Source organism: Capra hircus, chromosome 4, assembly GCF_001704415.2.
Source record: "Capra hircus breed San Clemente chromosome 4, ASM170441v1, whole genome shotgun sequence".
Lineage (NCBI taxonomy): Eukaryota > Metazoa > Chordata > Mammalia > Artiodactyla > Bovidae > Capra > Capra hircus.
In genome coordinates this window covers 87550674-87569426 of record NC_030811.1, presented here as the reverse complement: position 1 = coordinate 87569426, position 18753 = coordinate 87550674, and the positions used below count along the sequence as shown (strand labels likewise).

The 18753-nt window shown below is 41.2% G+C and overlaps 1 protein-coding gene across 2 annotated transcripts in view; it reads left to right on the top strand.

Moving 5' to 3' along the window:
* The window catches only part of ABCB1 (ATP binding cassette subfamily B member 1), a 102731-nt gene that overhangs the window by 21501 nt on the left and 62477 nt on the right, over nt 1-18753 (top strand). For both annotated transcript variants that reach the window (XM_018047299.1, XM_018047300.1), the window contains 3 exons: nt 8642-8693; nt 10989-11180; nt 11611-11782. In XM_018047299.1, coding sequence (XP_017902788.1) covers nt 8642-8693; nt 10989-11180; nt 11611-11782 — 416 coding nt within the window. The remainder of the gene's footprint in view (nt 1-8641; nt 8694-10988; nt 11181-11610; nt 11783-18753) is intronic.

Genomic DNA, 18753 nt, shown 5'->3' with positions numbered 1-18753 from the left:
TGGGAAAAAATGAAAGAAAAATATTTTGTGACACATTATAAAATAATTTGAAATTGAAACTTCAGTATCTACACATAAAGTTCTAGTGGAACACAGACATGCCCACTTGTTTGCATAGTATCTATGGCTGCTTTCATGGAAGCCACAGACATTACTATGCTATTTATGGCTACTCCCTTTAGGGGAGTTTAGGATGGAAATCAGAAATGAGGCACTCTGTGCTCTGGAGAACTGCCAGAACAGGTCTTCAGATAGATGTTTTCAGGATTTGATCTTAGGAGCCCAGTTCTTGCATCTCCTCATATCTAGAAAAGCACTTATTTCCTTCATGGTGACATTAGTTTCTCTTGACTGGCAGAAAACCTTTGCAAAGATAAGTGCTTGATTGCGTGAACTCCCCCTTCACCAAAATTAAGTATATACTGTCCTTCCCTCGCCACTTCTTTGGAGCAGTTTCTCAGAGCTATCTGAGATGCTATCTCCCAGACTATAGCCCTCATTTTGCCTAAAATAAAACTTAGCTCACAACTCTCTCATGCATTTTTTAAAAAGTTGACAGAGTGCTCTATGTACCAGCAATAGTGTCTGTCCTAAAGGAGCATTTCCAGCCCCCAGGAAACTTGGTATAATGGGTGGAACGGACAGGAAGCCAACCAGTGCAGTTGGATATGAGTAGTGCTATGATACAGAGATGCACAAAATACTTGGGAAGGAAAGGATGGGTGTTTGGCTCCATCTAGGAATCAGTTGAGACTTCCAAGAGGAGGTGATAACCAAATTTTGTCAGTTGGTATCTCTCTCATGCACAAAATAGACATGTTCTGTGTAACAAGTGAAACATTTAAAAACAAATGTTAAATAAAAAACAAAGCTAATACCCTTCTCTCACCACTACTCATGATTGCCTCTTCCCTGTCATATATCCTTCTGTGTCTTTGTGATTTATCTCTATGGTAATTTTTACCCTAGGACAGTCAGTATTCTGTTATAAACCTGTTTACAGATTCAGACTTCCAGATGTCCTGAAATTTGCCTGGATGGGAAGGATTTCAAAGGTTTTGATGTAGGTCCTGGAGACGAGGGCAAGTGAGCTTTCTGATGCTTGCTGGTGGGAGAGTCAGCCTTCTGGGACCCCAGACACTCTCAGATCTTTCTTCTTGTCCTTCTCCAGGTAGAACCTCGTGACCTCTTCATGGGGCAGACTAGGTACCAGGGCCTCCTTGTTGGACAGGCAGTATTCCTTGCTTAAGGAAGCTTGCATTTGCTAAGGCTCTTGAAAGTCTGGGAGTTTTACAATAAACATAGGCTTTAACTAGACAGTCATAAAAGCTTTTGAGCGAGCATGTCCTTCTCTGCTGCTGTAATAGACCTCTTATGAGCTTTCTCCTCTTGTAACACCTTTCTTTAATTATCTTTTTGTTGTGGACCTGATTTCCTGATATCCTCCCTTGTATCTCCATCTTGTTAGATTTTGCCTTTGCTTTAAAATCTCTGTTGACTTGGGCCTTGTGAACTCTGGTCCTCTTGTTTGCACAGAGCTTAACCAGTGCTGCAGTTCTGTAGTATCCTGTGAGTTCTCATCTTCCTCATGAGATTATGCACTGCCGGAAAATGAGCCTGAATAAAGGGGATTGTCATTTTTAGACATGTTGTGTTAAAGGTGACAGGTTGGGTACAAGTGCAAACAATGTCCAGGCAGTTGAAGGTAAGAGACTGGATCTTGGCACAAAGAGTAGGCCTAGAGATTTGGCATCACTCGAGTTGAAGGGATGATAAATCTCCTGGGCCAAGATTTATTGGGCATTTACTATCTTCTGGGCTTTCTTCTTAGTGCTTTATGTGTATTAATGCCTTTATTTCTTCATGGGCATGAGGTTGATACTGTTATTATCTATACAGTACAGATGAGGAAACCAGGGCTCAGAGGGCTGAGTATGTTTAACTGACTGAGATTATAGAGTTGCTCACTATTTGAACCCATGCAGACCAGCCCCAAGTCCAAGGAATCAGGTAGACAGAGGGAGACCCAGAAAGGAAGACACTGCGGATTACATGTTAATCCAGAAATGAAAGTACGTGGGGGAGATCTGTCATGTCTCATGGTGTGAATGTCACCCAGAGGTACCCTGAAAATAAGCTGTTGATTATTTGTCTCTAGGGGTTCAATTGATGGTACATGGATGACTTTTCTTTTTCTCCCAAATGATATCTTGGCTGGTTCTGCTTAGTCTCCTACCAGACTGTGGGCTGAGGAAGGGAGAAAAGGAGACACTCAACTTCTGAGACAAGTCAGTAATTCAGGGAAAAAGGAAAACAAAGTAGAAATAACTTAGTTTTCTATTTATCTTTTACCATTTCTACTCTTATCTCACTAAAACTCATATGAGGAACATGAAAATTATTCGTGAAATGCCAGTAATCAAAATAATGTCTGTATTCTGCTGCTTAAACTATGAACATATAAAGAATATGCAGATCTTGGGCGTGTGTCCTTGGTGTTGAAAATTAGAAAACTCTGCCGTCAGTGTCGTCAAGGCCAGCATGATGAGTGTGCTTCCGACTAGAATGATAGCTGATATTTCAGTTCTAAGTACTTTGTAAAAATTTCCATGATGGTGGTTTTTTTTTATTTGCTCAAGGATTTCCTCTACTCCCAACTATTTCATTGGAAGAATTCCTAGAAATTTCTGGAAAAATCAAATAGCAAATAATGGCAAAATATTTTGCAGTAAGTATATTGTTTAATGTGGCAGTTTATTTTTTAAGTTTGAATAAAAACTTAAAATATGTCTAATTTTTCTAGAATAGTGGTAGTAGTGTAGAATAGTCAGTTTTTTTTGTTACTATGGGGGAGAAGCTTTTTTAAAAAAGTAGGTTAGTTACAGTGTAAACTCTATAAAAAGTAGCAAAAATGAAGATAGATAATACCTGACCTGTCCTAGGTGCTTAAGAAGTGACATGAATAAATGAGAGACCAAATCAGAATTTTATAGATGAAAAAGAGCCCAGAGAATCATCTGGCCCAAACCCATAATTTTGTAGATGTAGAAACCAGTGCTCAGGAAGTTGAGCCAACATGCCCAGAATGGAATTGCTTGCTAGTGGGCATTGCTGAATTCCTGGGCCAGGAATCTTGCCTTTTATTCTGGTATTTTCCCTACTCTATTGGTGGTTTCAAATTCTGCCTAAAATTGAAGCAAACGCTTCAAACCCAACTTTTCATTTGGTCTTTTCTCTCCCTAAGATGCCACCCTGTGGACTTACATATTAGTGTATCAAGGCAGGGGAGCCCCTAGGTACCGCTCCTCAGGCCGGGAGTGACTGTGGCTCCCAGAGTCACCTCGGTCACCTGCAATGAGCCCAGCCACCCTGCTGCTGCTGCTGCTGTTGCTAAGTCGCTTCAGTCGTGTCCGACTCTGTGCGACCCCATAGACGGCAGCCCACCAGGCTCTGCGATCGCTGGGATTCTCCAGGCAAGAACACTGAAGTGGGTTGCCATTTCCTTCTCCAATGCATGAAAGTGAAAAGTGAAAGTGAAGCTGCTCAGTCGTGTCTGACTCTTAGTGACCTCATGGACTGCAGCCTTCCAGGCTCCTCCATCCATGGGATTTTCCAGGCAAGGGTACTGGAGTGGGTTGCCATTGCCTTCTCCACCAGCCACTCGAGTGCCAGAGGGGAGTGATCATCTAAGCAGAAGGTCCAAGCTGCTCTTGCTTGTGTCTGATGGAGCTTCCTGCACAAGATAACGGGAAAAATTGAGTCCTAGCATTCTTGAGCCAGAACGGCCCTGACAGGCCATTGAAGGCAGTGGTTTCCTCATGTCTGTGATCAGAGAATCCTCCTGTGTGATAATGTCTGTCACAGTGGCTGCCTGGGGAAAGCAGCTCACAGAGAGGCCTCCTTGGTTGAGAGTGGTGGAGGGGGGACCTCTGCTAATTGGCTCTCGACCACCCGGCCGCAGGGCTGAAGTCACCGCATATGTCGCCACCACATATGTCCCGGCTGCAGCCTGTGCCAAGTCATCCTTTTTCTTCCCAATTCCTCTCTGTGCTTCCACTCATCCCTGCCCACTAGTATCCAGTTCTCCACACACTCCCAGGAGGAGCTTTAAAATATTTTTTTGAAAAAATGTGTTTCAAAAATGAGCTTTTACAAACATATGACAGGTCACATCTATGCTCGATGGTTTTCCATAGCCTGAAATAAATACATCTTCCACTGGCCTACCGGCCCACCTGATCTGGCCCCCTCCTGCCTCCTCAGTCTCATTGCTTATTGCTTTCTGAGTACAACCCACTGACAGTGACCTTCTCACTGTTCCATGAATGTTCTCATTTCCTCCCTGGCTAGGGGCCATGTAGAACCTGCCCCAGCTTCTTATCATTTATTTCTCTCTCAGAAAGACCTTTGTCCCCAGTCCACTCCAAAGTTACTGTAGCATCACTGCTTTATTTCCCTTTTATGAGTTATTACACTTATCTTGTTGATTTATTGAGTTACTTGTTTATCCAGTTCAGTTCAGTCGCACAGTCATGTCTGACTCTGCGACCCCCATGGACTGCAGCCTGCCAGGCTATTACAGCTTCTCAAATGGGAAGAAAGGTATAACAGAAAAACAGTTCCTGTCTTAAGTTAACTACCTTAATATTTTAGCAGTGGTACCCTATCACATGCAGTTTGGGGTCTGATAGTGAAAGGATTTCCTACTTGCACAGAAATCCAGTGAGAGTAGAAAAGTGGCACTCTCGTTCTAGGTTGTGTCCAGAGTATCTAGAACAGTGCCTGATGTGTAAGATGGTTTGAAAACCCCCTTTATAACATAATCTAATTTTACCAGTTAGGAAATCACAAATTTATCCATGTCACATACTTGTTATTTATACTGTTACTAAGTCTTCAGTAGTTAAAACTACTAAACTTATTGAGATATTTGGGTCAGATAGAAATGTAATTAAATGTGATTCCAAAATGGTATGAAATCTTTAGTTGTAATGCTGGACAGTGTTTGATGGTTTAGTCATTAAGTCGTGTCTGACTCTTGTAACTCTAACCCCATAGACTGTAGCCCGCAAGGCTCCTTTGTCCATGGGATTTCCCAGATAAGAAGTTTGGAGTGGGTTGCCATTTCCATCTCCAGGGGAACTTCCTGACCCAGGAATTGAACCTGAGTCTCCTGCAGGTGGTCTCCTGCATTGCAGGCAGAAGCCTGTTTAGCTGTAGGTTTCTTTGCAGTCTTGCTTGGATTTAGAAAAGGCCTTCCTTACTGCAGATAGTACGGTGGTGTTCTGCTGTATCTCTGTTTAACCCCACAATATGCAAGACACGTGTACAAAATAGAATGATTGTTGGAATGGTCTTATAAACGGTCTGCGTGTTGCTGGCTCTGTGAGATCCTTGAACGTCTTTGGAGCAGGCTCAGGTACCGCAGACAGAGCAGCAGGCTGTGCACCAAGGGCACAAAGGTAAATGGCATAGCCGTCTTCTCCAGGCGCTCACACCAGCGGAAACGGGAGGAGGAGGTCGGTATGAACCGTGGCCTGTCTGTTCTAGGGTTGACTTAGTCTGTTGAATCGTGCGTCAGTTACTCTGGAACCCTGTGGGTCACCCTGCTGGAGCTAAGCCACTTGGGAAGAGGTCATACTGAGCTCATGTGTGAAGGACCAGTCTTTTCCAGGAGGAAGGCTAGGAAGAGGCAGTCCAGGTAGAGAGAGGAGAATGAAGAAGGGCTTAGAGGAGCAAGGCTGTCAGCACATCTCCCCTCCATCTCATCTCTGCATGTGGACAGTGGCTTTTTGTCTGAAAGGACAGAGCTTAGTCTCATGAAACTGAAGCAGCATCTTTTGTCGTGCTCCGTTTCCTCTCCAGTCCCAAGGGCAAAGGCTTCAGGAATGTGATGATCAAGCAGACTTGGGCTCTGTTTCCTTTTATGCTGTGGTATCCTCGCCCCCTAACCCCAACCCCAGATGGTGACTGCACAGTGCCATAGCTACTGGGATGAGGAGAAAGTATGGGGATTAAAAAAAATCTGGAAAGTCATTGTGTGGCTTATTGTGGTAAGATTGCAAAGGGACTAATAGGGCTTATTATGGCTCTTGGACTTTGTCCTTTATCCAGTGGACTGTCATTTAAGGTTATTAACAGAGGCAATATAATTACATTTTTGTTCCCAAATAGAAGATGTGGTGGCAAGATAAAGATTTGATGGGATCAGAAGAGCCAGTTAGGAGGCTCTTGTTAGAGCAGATGTAAGAGGTGATGGGGACCTGAACCAGACATTGGCTGTGAGGAAGGAGAGGATTTGAGTGGCTCCCGGACAGATGCAGGAGTCACTGAAGCTGCACAGGTGGCAGAGGCCACCCTGGGGGTGAGTGTAAAATTCTGAGGGGCAGCAGCAGGGAGGGAGGAGAGGGCATGAGGAACTGGTGGATAAGAGTGAGAGAGAGGGATCAGAGTTACGGGAGGACGAGGAGAATGAGGTTCTGGAAGCCAGGGGAGAAAGTGGTCAAGAATCTAAGCAAGTATTTTATTAAAATAAAAGCTACACTTAAATATTTGACTTTGCTTCTTGGGGAGGGATTAATTAGGAGGTTGGGATTATCATGTATGCACTACTGGATATGAAATAGATGACCAACAAGGATCTACTGGGTAGCGCAGTGAACTCTACTCAATATGTTGGAGAATCTGAAGAAAAGTATATATAGGTACATATACACACACATATACATGTACATATATATATGTACACTCATATACACATAATGTCTACTAGTTTTTATATACCATACCTAGGGAGCCTGGATGATCTTTTCAACCATGTATCCACCTCCTTCCATCCACACAACACACCCATACTCCTGCCAAAGCAGCTTACTCATTCTTCACACATGCAGTGTTCTCTTTGCCAGAAAAACTTTTCTTCTTTCCCATACCTGTCAAGAGCTCACTCACCTGAACCAGGCCCTCTTATGTTGCATTGTAACTTTTGAAATGACTACAAGATTTAAAGTGTGCTCTCTGCATTGATCCAGCCATCTTGATTATGATAATGTATTCTACAAAAATATTCACCATATGTAATATATGTGGACAGGTATGTTTAATGGGGCATTGCATGTAACAGTAAGACTGGAAGCAACTGAAATAGATGAAACTTTGAAAAAACAAAGATACACATATACACACATGTGAAAGTCACTCGGTCGTGTCTGACTCTTTGCGACCCTCCCTGTGGTCTATAGCCTGCCAGTCTCCTCTCTCCATGGAATTCTCCAGACGAGAATACTGGAGTGGGTAGCCATTCCCTTCTCCAGGGGATCTTCCCAACCCAGGGATCAAACGCAGGTCCCCCACACTGCAGACATATTCTTCACTAACTGAGCCACCGGGGAGGCCCCATGTACACACGTACTGACATGGAAAATTGGCCACTGAATGTGAACTGTGATTCTGTGTTTTAAAATAAGCATGTATGTATATTGATGTATGTGTAAAATTGCATATAGAAAATAAAATCTGAAAAAAATTCACACCAGAATATGAACAGTGGCTAGTGCATGCAGGCACGTGTGTGTGCGCGTGTGTGTGTGTGTGTGTGTGTGTGTGTGTAGGGAGGTGTTAGAGTTTAAATGTACCTTGTCCTAAAACGTTAACATCTGCTAATACTGCATAATGAGCTCACTGGTGTTTATTACTTTCTTCTTTGTATCTTACATTTTTAAAATAAAAACTGAAGAAATGTGGTGTTCAGTTTGAAATACTAAATGATTTAGGGTCAAGCCTGCACTAAAATTTATCAGGACAAAGCCCACAGAAAAGATTTTTCTCCATGTCATCTTGGAGTGGAATTTCATAAAACATTTTAACCCAGGGAAACTAGTATCTCAGCTGACAGACTCCTTCTTAATCAATGCAGCTTTCTTCTCGCAAATAAGCTTCACTGAATTTAGTGTGTGTGGTTGCACACAGCCAGTAGTAAAGGATTTGCACAGATGCTTATAGATAATCGCAATTAGTTCGACCTGTTTTTGTGTAAGTTAAGTGACACCAGTTTGATTCATTTTTACACGCTCATCTTTCTGAAACTTCCTCATTGGTCTGTGGCGGGTCTCAGTTGCGGCATGTGGGACTTTGGGGGGCGTGTGGGCTTCTCCCGTCGGGGCGCGTGGGCTTCTCCAGTCGGGGCGCCTGGGCTTCTCCTGTCGGGGCGCGTGGGCTTCTCCGGTTGGGGCGCGTGGGCTTCTCCGGTTGGGGCGTGCTGGGCTTCTCCTGTCGGGGCGCCTGGGCTTCTCCGGTCGGGGCGCGTGGACTTCTCCTGTCAGGGCGCGTGGGCTTCTCCTGTCAGGGCGTGTGGGCTTCTCCTTTCGGGGCGCGTGGGCTTCTCCTTTCGGGGCGGGTTGGCGTCTTCTGTCCGGGCGCGTGGGCTTCTCCGGTTGGGGCCTGCCTGCTCCAGAGTGTGAGGACTTAGTTGTCATGCCCAGCATATGGGATCTTACTTCCTTGACCAGGGATTGAACCCATGTCCCCTGCGTTGGAAGGCAGATTATTAATACTGGACTATGTCGGAAGTTCTATTTATATGCATATTTTTAATGGAAAATAAAGAAACGTAACAGTGTATGTTTGTTTTGTGGTGAACTAGGTACTATAGACAGAACAGAGTATGGCAAGAAGCTGGAGAAGGAAATGACCACGTAAGTAGACATCTTTCTGCTATTGCTAAGCTTTTCTGTCTTAATCCAGTTGTAATAAAGTTTAAAATTTTGCACGATTATAATGAAGATTCAAAGTTTTGAGGGGAGCAACATCATTGTTAGTTTTTTAGGAGGATACAGTATAGGTGTTTTTCTTAAAAGAATTTGCTTCATAAAACACTCTAAAGGGAAGGCTGAGCCTGGATCAGACTGATGTATGCATTGGTAAATATAGAATATCATCTGTTGGGAAATTAGAGGGGTTCAAAGTGAGCTTGTTTAAAATGCAGTTAAGAATCACATTATTTGCAATGGCTTTGTATCATTAGTTTGCTTCTTGGCTGGCTTTAGTCATAATATAATAAGATCAGTTAACAGGATTTTTAAAAATATAGCATCTTTTTCTGAACAATGAAATAAGACATACCAGAATAAATATAGTCCTTTTAACCTTAACTCACTTTGGAAGCTTTCATTAATGATTTACCTACCTTGAAGTTTGCTCTCAGAACAGCTTATAAAACATGTCCAAAGGTATGAGTTGGTGATTCAGAAGAAAATGATTTCACACTATCCTGTAAGTACTCAAGTAGGTTTGAAGAAAATGGACATATTTGACCATATTTTGAAAGTTGAGAAGCAAACACCTCCAGATACTCTTATGGAGAGGCACTTTTTTAATATTGATGAAAAACAGTGTCTTATAATCATCTTCAAAGTGAAAGTTTCTCAGTCATGTCCAACTCTTTGTGACCCCATGGACTGTAACCTGCCAGGCTCCTCTGTCCATGGAATTCTCCAGGCCAGAACACTGGAGTGGGTAGCTGTTAGCTTCTCCAGGGAATCTTCCCAAGCCAGGGATCGAACCCAGGTCTCCCGCATAGCAGGTGGATTCTTTACCATTTGAAACGCCCAGGAAGCCTGTAATCATCTTATAAATGCTTAAATACAGGTATTTTTTTCTGAGTAAATGCAGACTGGTGGCTTACAATACATTAGCTCATTTTCAAAGCACACGTTCCACTTGTTAAATGAGGCTTCTTTTTAGCTATCTCTTGCTGTATCATTAACACTTGGATAATAAATATTGAGTTATATATTAACTAAAATTTAGTATTCTAAAATTTAGTATTCTAATTCTGTCTTCTCTGATAAAGACATTGTACATGACCAGGTATAACTTAGGGAAGATACATTTACATCAGGCTGTGAGCATCGATATCAGCAACTATCTGGTTATTACATCATCATTTTTATAGTTTCTGCATGATTCATATAAGTTTTTTTCTTTGAGGGTGGCAAGTTGTGAACTTCTAAAAGTGGGAATATTGGAATCTTGTATTTCATTTTTGAATTTTTTTTTTTTTACCTAAAAAGTAGTTGCTGAGTGAGGCACATGAGTTGTTTGCTTTTTTCTGTATGAAGACTCAGATAAGGAAACACAAATTTGGCATTTCTAGTTGATCAAGGGTCTGGTTTTAGAAGATGCTCATTTTTTTTATCATTAGAATTTAAACTGGGGGGCCTGCTACTTGATTCACTAAGCATTTCAGGATAACTCATGATGGTCAGTTGGGCAGATGATATAAAAACATTTTTTATTCTCAGTTGTCTGGCAGATTAATAATCCAAAAGGTCAGGTGACCATCTCCATCTCTTGGTTTCACTTTCTGGCAAGTTCTGCCCCTTCTTTCCATTCCCCAGTGAGCAGAAACCATCCCAAGTGTTCATCAGCTGATATAGGGGTAATCCAGGTGTGCAGGATGACACTGGTAGACCTCACCTAATGCTGTGATGCTTTTAGGCACCACTCACGTCTTTCACAATAACTGGCATTCTCTACATGCTAATTGGGTGCCAGGCACAGACGCAAGTGTTCTTATATGTTACTGTGTTACAGTTCTTTTTCTTGGCCATGTTATGAGGCATATGGGATGTTAGTTCCCCAGTCAGGGATTGAACCCATGCCCTTGGCAATGAAAGCATGGAGTCTTAACTGCTGGACCGCCAGGGAAGTCCCACTGTTTTACAGTTCTTATCTCCATTTTGCCAGTTAGAAAACTGGGTGAAGTCAGCCTGTATCGCAGTTAAGAGCTTGGATTTGAGCCAAAACAGAAAGCACACTCTTCACCATGACATTCTACCAGGGTGGCCAGGGTTGGATGCTGACCATCAGCGCTGCTTTGAAGGAGGGCAAGGTTGCCAGATGACTGAAAAGGGCAGGGGGGGTGGTCTGCTGGGGACAGTGCATTGATGAGAAAGTGGCGTGTGTGCAGCTTTCTTGCTGTTTTCCAGGTATGCCTACTATTACTGTGGAATTGGTGCTGGCGTGCTTATTGCCGCTTACATCCAGGTCTCGTTCTGGTGTCTGGCCGCTGGAAGACAAGTACACAGAATCAGAAAACAGTTTTTTCATGCCATCATGCAACAGGAGATAGGCTGGTTTGATGTGCATGACGTTGGAGAACTTAACACCCGCCTCACAGAGTAAGTACCTGGGTGTGTGTTGAACTCTGACGTGTGCTTCTTATTCTTTTAAAATGGAAGTGAGGTCATAAAATGTGTCAGGAGGTAATCCCTGGAGGTAATGCCCATCCCTCAGAAGTAATTCTGAAACTAAATTCCTTCTGAGTCTTGATCGTGCCTCATGCGTCTTTTTGTTCCCAGAACCCTGGCAGGGCATGAAGAGGTCCTGCATGACTGGTAGTGAATGAGGGGTTGGACTTGCCAGACCCAAGACATCCTGTGGGAGTGAGCATTAGGGCGGCGCCATGATACTTGCTGGGAACGTTTCTGAGCAAAATCCTAGATGTAAACTGATTACCCCACACTGAGGCAAACAAACAGTCAACTAGAATCAGGAGAAAAGTTCTGGTGTTCATAATCCTGATGTTTATTTCTAACACTGTTCTTTCAGTGACGTCTCCAAAATTAATGAAGGAATTGGTGACAAAATCGGAATGTTCTTTCAGGCAATGGCGACATTCTTCACCGGTTTTATAATAGGATTTACAAGAGGTTGGAAGCTCACCCTTGTGATTCTGGCCATCAGTCCTGTTCTTGGCCTGTCAGCTGCTATCTGGGCAAAGGTAGGTGTGAAGCCTGTGAATCCAGGCTATTAAACTTCTCCACCCTCAAAAAACACCCCACGACTCCTCCAGTAGAGGCTCTTTTTGTCACATGATGACCCCGACACTGACGATGACGTTAAATCTTCTGTTCAGTCTTGGTGTTAAATCTTCTTTTCACAGTCAGTGGGAATAGGCAGATGTGAGCTCACTGAGCTGTCCCCACCCAGACTCTGTGCTGTGATTGGGGGAGGGGAAAGATGGAGCTCCCCGTCTCCTTCTCTGCCTTCATGCAGAAGGCATGCTCGGCTCTTGGAGAGCTGTGTCCCCGGTAGACAGTTCCACGTTCACAAGTAGAGCTTCAAGTTCAGTGACTAACACGTAAGTCCCATTCAGTCACCATTATTGATGTCCGTGTTTTTGTAGATTTTATTTATTTTGTTGGCAGAACAGTTTTGTCAGTGTTATAAATGGCTCTGTGTTTATACATACTTAAGTCCATTGGTGTGAAGACAGTTTTCTAAAAAGAGGTTTTTTCTAGCCCCTAATGCACGTACATCTGAGGTCTGTGGTTTCCTCTCTGTCACGAAAGCAAAGCAATGCAAATGGCCCTCCCCACTTCCACAGGGAGGCCTTCCTCTTGAGACTGGGTGTGGTGTTCATTCTAAATTGATTTCCTGTAAGTGTAGGTGGCTGTGGAGAGATTGGCCTGGTATGTAGTTTCTTAGAAAAATGAGAGACAGCGCTACACATTCACATGGCAAAAGGATGTAGAATAACGGAGGGCCAAGCAAACCCAAGCCTAACACAAAGCAAATCAGGCGGTATTAAGAAATTTAAAAATTTAACCCTGTGGGATGGATATTGTTTTGCTGTTATAAACGGTAACTGCCATTTTTTAAAGTATCTACTGTGTCAGGCAAATACATATTTTTTTCTCTTTTTAAAAAAATTTGTTGAAATGCAGTTAGTTTACAATGTTGTGTTAATTTCTGCTGCTCAGCAAAGTAATGCAGGTATACATATATATATGTTATTTTTCATATTCTTTTCCATTATGGTTTATCACAGGCTATTGAATACCATTTCCTGTGCTATACAATAGGACCCTGTTACCCAGATTCCACTTTTTTTAGGTTAAAAAATCCCAGGGAATTTCAGAGTATAAAATAACAACATATCTTAATCTCCCCCCAAATTAGTAAATGTTAGTTATACTTTTTGCAGTATTTAGCTATAGTATTTTCTACATATGAAGTAGAAGTTTGTAGAATATTACAGATTATTTTCCCCCTCATTCTATCATATTATCTTCTTCTTCAAAGGCATGAAATACATGTTCTTGTAAAGTTTAGACATCATCTCATTTAACAGAAGAAAAAATTGAAGTTCTGAGAACTCTTATTAATTTATTGTTCAGACTAACACAATGTTTGAATGGTGTTCTTGGTGGCTAAACTGCATCTCTGTTGACATATTTGGCAAAAGCCTTTGTGCTAATTGATTTTTCTGTTTACTAGCATGTTAGGCAAGTCAGGTGACAGATTCTTCATATCAGTATTTGCTAAAAAACTGTTCTAAAATGTATTAATGTTTGTTCTAGTTAAGTTAGGGGGAAAAGCAGTAAGTTAATCTTGTAATAATTAATTTGCATTACTTCAGATACTATTTAATAAATGGATCCTTCAGTTGTCCGGTTGTCAGTCTTATTAAAAAAGAAATGAGGCCTGGTGGAGGAAGCTGCTTTGTCCCCATGATTCTGAGGCTCTATTCTGTACCTCAGAGGCCACGGGCAAGAAGGCAGAACAGGAAGAGGCTTGGCCCCAGCAAGCTTCCTACTCCAGAAAGCCTCTTTTGATCTCTGCACGCAATTCTCTAACCCAGCCCAGAGACACTGGGTCAGCTAAGGGGCAAAGGGAGGGGAAACTACCATATCCTACTGCTACAGCAGGTGGTCCAACCTTAAGAACACTTTCACTCCCTCAGGTAGCAGAAGCAGGGGCCCCAGTAACTGCAGACAAACCATGCTGACGAAAGTAATACCACAAACACTCTGAATGTAAAACTGCTGCTTGACCCACAACTCTCAGAAGTAGGTTAAGAATTATATGCTAAATCCCCAAAGGGTAAGTGCTTGCTAAAATAAAAGACTTTAAATAGGACCCAGAGTCTCCTAACATAATAGATATCACGCCCAGATTATAGTTAAAAGAAGACCACTTGTCATACCAAGAACTACGAAAATCACAACTTGAATGAGAAAAAACACTTAACTGACAAATGCTGATATAATTCATATGTCAGTGTTGTTTGGCATGGATTTTGGAATAATCATCAGAAAAATGCTTCACTAATCAATTACAAATTATCCTAAAACAAAAGGAAATAGACAATATCAGCAGTGAAAAAGGAATTAAGAAAAAAGGACAGAATGGAATTAGATAACTGAAAGGTACAACCGTAGAACAAAAGTCACGATGGAGGGGTTACTCTTGTTGAGTGGAGAGATCAGGATAGAGTCAGTGGACTGGAAGTAGAACAATAGAAGTCGCCCAGCATGAAACAGAAAATGAAAGCGCCTCAGGGACCTGTGGGACAGTAGTACCATGTGGAACATTTGTGACCATCAGAGTCCCAAAATAAAGGAGAGGAGTGAGGCTGAAGGAACATTGGAAGAAATAATTGCTGAGAATGTCCAAGGTTTGTGAAAGACAAACCTTCAGCTCCGAGAAGCTAAGCTAACCTCAACAGGATAAATCCAAAGAAATCCATGCTAAAGCACATCATAGTTAAATCATTGAAAACTAAAGACAGAAAAAGTTGAAATTGGCTAAAGATGAACAGCACATTACCTACAGGGAACACCGATTTGAATGACAATATATTTCTTATCTGAAACCATAAAGACTAGAAGGAAGTGGCAAATTATTTTTCAAGTGCTTAAAGAAAAGACCTGTCAACTATGGATACTTGGTTGAAGTATTTTTTAGGGATGATGGGGGAGATGAAAACATTCCCAGATCATGGAAGACTATAGAGGAACTTTGCATTAGCATACTTCCTATTAAAGACTGGCTAAATGAAGTTCTTCAAACAGAAGGAAAGTGATACAAGGCATATTGGAGCATCCGGAAGGGAAAAGGAACAACAGAAAGAGCAGGAATTTGAGCCTTTCTTTTTTTCTTTTTTTTGGGGCCTTTCTTTTCCCAGGAGATTTCTAAATCATATTTGGTGATTGAACCCAAAATTATAAGTGGTAAAATGTTGATACCAGTAGATTTTTATGTCACCTATGAATATTGTGATATCCAGAACAACTAAGATGAAATAGTAATTAAAGAAATCTATTTTGTAAGTTCTGAGCTCCTGGGAAAGAATTCTCCAGGCACAGTCAACTTTTACTGGAAAAATTTACTGGACATTTAAAGAGGAATTGACACCAATTTTATACAATCTCCCCTAGAAGAAGGAAGACTTTATCTGCTTTCCCCAAAAGCGGGAACTCTTGCTCTTCGAAAACCATGTAAAGGAGATGAAAAAACAAGCTACAAGCTGGGAAAAAAGTAACATGCACGTCACATATCTGACAAAGGATTAGTCTTTATCTAATATATAAGGAACTCTCAAAATTTGATAGTTAAAAAAAAATCACCAAAACTACTATTTAATAGAAAAACCTGTAATCACTTTTTAAAATCCAGATACATATTAGAATTATCTTGGAATTTTTTGAAAACTACCAATGCCCAGGTATTGCTTTTTTCCTCCAGAGTTCCAGATATGTTTCTAATAAGCCACCATGTTTCAAAACTACTGGACTGTATAATGATCTTTAATTTTATTTAGTTTGTTTCACTTTCTATTTCTTATTCAGTGCTGGCATATCATTTAGTTTATGTTTTCCAATTTCTCCATCTCTCTCTTTTTTTTTTATGTTCTTTCTCATTCAAGCATAGTAGAAAATCTTTTGTCTACATATATATAAATAGTATGTATAATATATATTTTTTAGAAAACTTATAAACTTTTGCCTAACTGAAAAAACGATGACATTTTGATTCTACTTGTTTGACTTAGTATAAATAGAATGCTTGATTTCTAATTAAAAAATAAATATGCCACAAGCAACAAAGGTTTACTGTATAGCACAGGGAACTATAGTCAATACCTTATAATAACCTGTAATGGAAAATAATCTGAAGAATAATGTGTGTTTGTGTATAACTGGATCACCTTGCTGTGCACTTGAGACACTGTAAATCAGCCATACTTCAATAAAAAATATATATATTAAGGGAAAAAAAACAACCCCGAATGAACCAGTTAGAGAATGGGCAGAAGAAATAAACAAATGTCATCAGAGAGGTTATACAGGTGGTAGGTCAGCACATGAAAGGTTGTTTAACGGCATTAGTTGTCAGTGAAAAGCAAATTAAACTGCAACGAGATACCATTATGCATCTACCAAAATGGCTAAAATAAAAGTGAAACCCCAAATGCTGCTGAGATGCAAAGAAACAGGGTCACTCATGTATTTTTGGTGGGAGCGTAAAATGGTACCCAACCTGAAAAAATAGTTTGTGATTTCTTACAAAGCGAAACGTGCAATTACCATACAATCCAGCAGTTGTATTGGACATTTATCTAAGAGAAATTATGTTCATATATTCACTCAATTTGTATTCAGGTGTTCATAGCAGCTGTATCAGTAATAGCCCCAAACTGAAACAACCCCAGACATTCTTGAACAGGTTACTGGTTGAGCAACTGTGGTACATCCAATGATAAAAAGGAAAGTAGTACTGATACACACACAACCTGGATGAGTCGCTAGAGATTTGTACTTGGCGAAATTTGTACTTGGCGAAAAAGGCCAGTTCTGAAAGATCATACACCTTATGTTCCATTTATATAATATTTTTGAAATGACAAAATAACAGGCAGAACAGCTTAGTGGTTTTCAGGTGTTAGGGATGGTGTGGAGGGGAGGAGAAATGAGGAGTAGGAAAGGAGGTGGCTGTGGCTACAAAAAGCAGGACTGAGGGATCCTTGTGATGGAGTTGTTCTGTGTTGTGACTGTTGTCACATGAATCTAGCAGATGATAACATTGCTTGGAACTAACACACGTGCGCGCACACACACACACACACACGAGTGCATGTAAAACTGGTAAATCTGAATAACATTGAATTGATGTTAAGTGTTAAATTTTTGGCTGGGATCATGTTCAGAAGAGATGTTGGAGATGTTGTTGTTTGGGGAACACCAGATAAAGGGTTTATGGGCTTAGAACTGGCTTGTGTCTACAATTATCTCAGAATAACAAGTTTAACAAAATAAAGCATGTATAAATTATCCCAAACAAAATGAAATAACAGCCTACACTGAGCTAGAAAAAAGGGACAAAGATGAAGGTCAAAACATCTGTCATGGTCAAAATTATTGCTTCTGAATGTATTGGTTTCAACAATATATAGTGGCCTGTGTTAGCTTTTAGCTTAAAGGAATAACAATTTCATGTGTCTGGCACTAGTACAATTAGGCTTTGTTAAAAAAAAATTAGCAGCCTTTGGAAGAAGGGATGAGTTAGTGAAATTTGATATCGTTTAGGTGGGTGATTGTAATAATGGAAGTATCAGCGTTCTGTTATTTTATATTAGAGGAACAGTAAAGTTCAATTTTCACATCTCTGAGAGTATTTGAAAGTGTGTTTTTTCTTTCAACAGACATTATCTGTTAAAAAATAAAACACTTCATGAACATTCTACCGTAGTCTTGCCTAAGGATATGCTTATCCTTATGGAAGGTCATAGAGAAGCCAGGTTTATTGAATCAGTTGGAATGGTACTTGATATTTCAACAATAAATTAGAATAGCACATTTTGAAACTTCTCATTCAAAAATAGTTCTGCTTATCTTCTGTTGTCAGCTGCTTCTGGTGTGGTTGATGTCTGAGGTTTTCAAGAAGAGCAGAGAAGCAGAGCTAAACTGTATTGTAGGCACCTCTTGCCTTATGCAGACCTGCTTGTTCAGGGATGACAGGGATCTCCCTGGGTCAGGCCCAGCGCTGGGAGCAATTCTGGCAGATGTGATAGGGCAGCCCTAGGCGGGTCATTCTGAGAGGTCAGGAAGGTCTAGAGCATCGGTGGGTTGTTGTTTGGGGAACCAAAGAGCAAGGTGCCCACCGTGCAACATCTGCCGTGGAGCCTGGTTGGTAAAGGTTCGTTTCCCTCAGCCACCCATTCCTGCATCTGCCGTAGCTCCTTTACATTCGCACGCAGCAGAGGAAGAAATGTGCTCTTAAAGTCAAAACAGCTTTGAACTTTTTATAAGAAGAAGGCATGGACTGTTTTTATAATAAGAAGGCATAGAACTCTTTCTGACAAGAAGGAATAGGCTGTTATTGCTTATACAAATGAGTCCACAGATACTATAAATTATTTATTGAAAGAGTATAATATATTTACTCAGAATTTGATTTGAATTCTTGTATGCAATATTTAGATGGTTGACTAGTCAAGCATTTCAGGTAAAAATAGTGGTCCTTTGCCCTCGTCAGTTGACTCAGTTTTACTCACAGGGCCCTCTGGGATTCCACACATGTCGGTGGCTGGTTTTAGAGAGAGATTCACTCCAGTGGCTGTTGATTGATGCTGTGAAGCCTTAAATCCTGGATATTGCACTTACTAGCAAACGACTTGACCTCTTTCTCTTTCTATTTCCTCATGTATTGAGGGGGAAATAATGCTTACTTCTTGGTACAATTGAGAAGAATCGGTGAAGGAGATCCTGTGTATGTAAAGGACCCGGTACTGTTCCTTCCAGAGAACAGATGCTCAGGGACCAAACAGAAAAACCAAAGAGCGTCCATAAAAGAGGCCTCCATGGTGGCCTAATGTGGTGCTGAGAAACGCTGCTGGAAGGAGCTCTGCTTCCCTGCCATTCGAAACCTCCCTGAGGTCCTGTCACTGCACAGTGCTTGGTCCCTGTG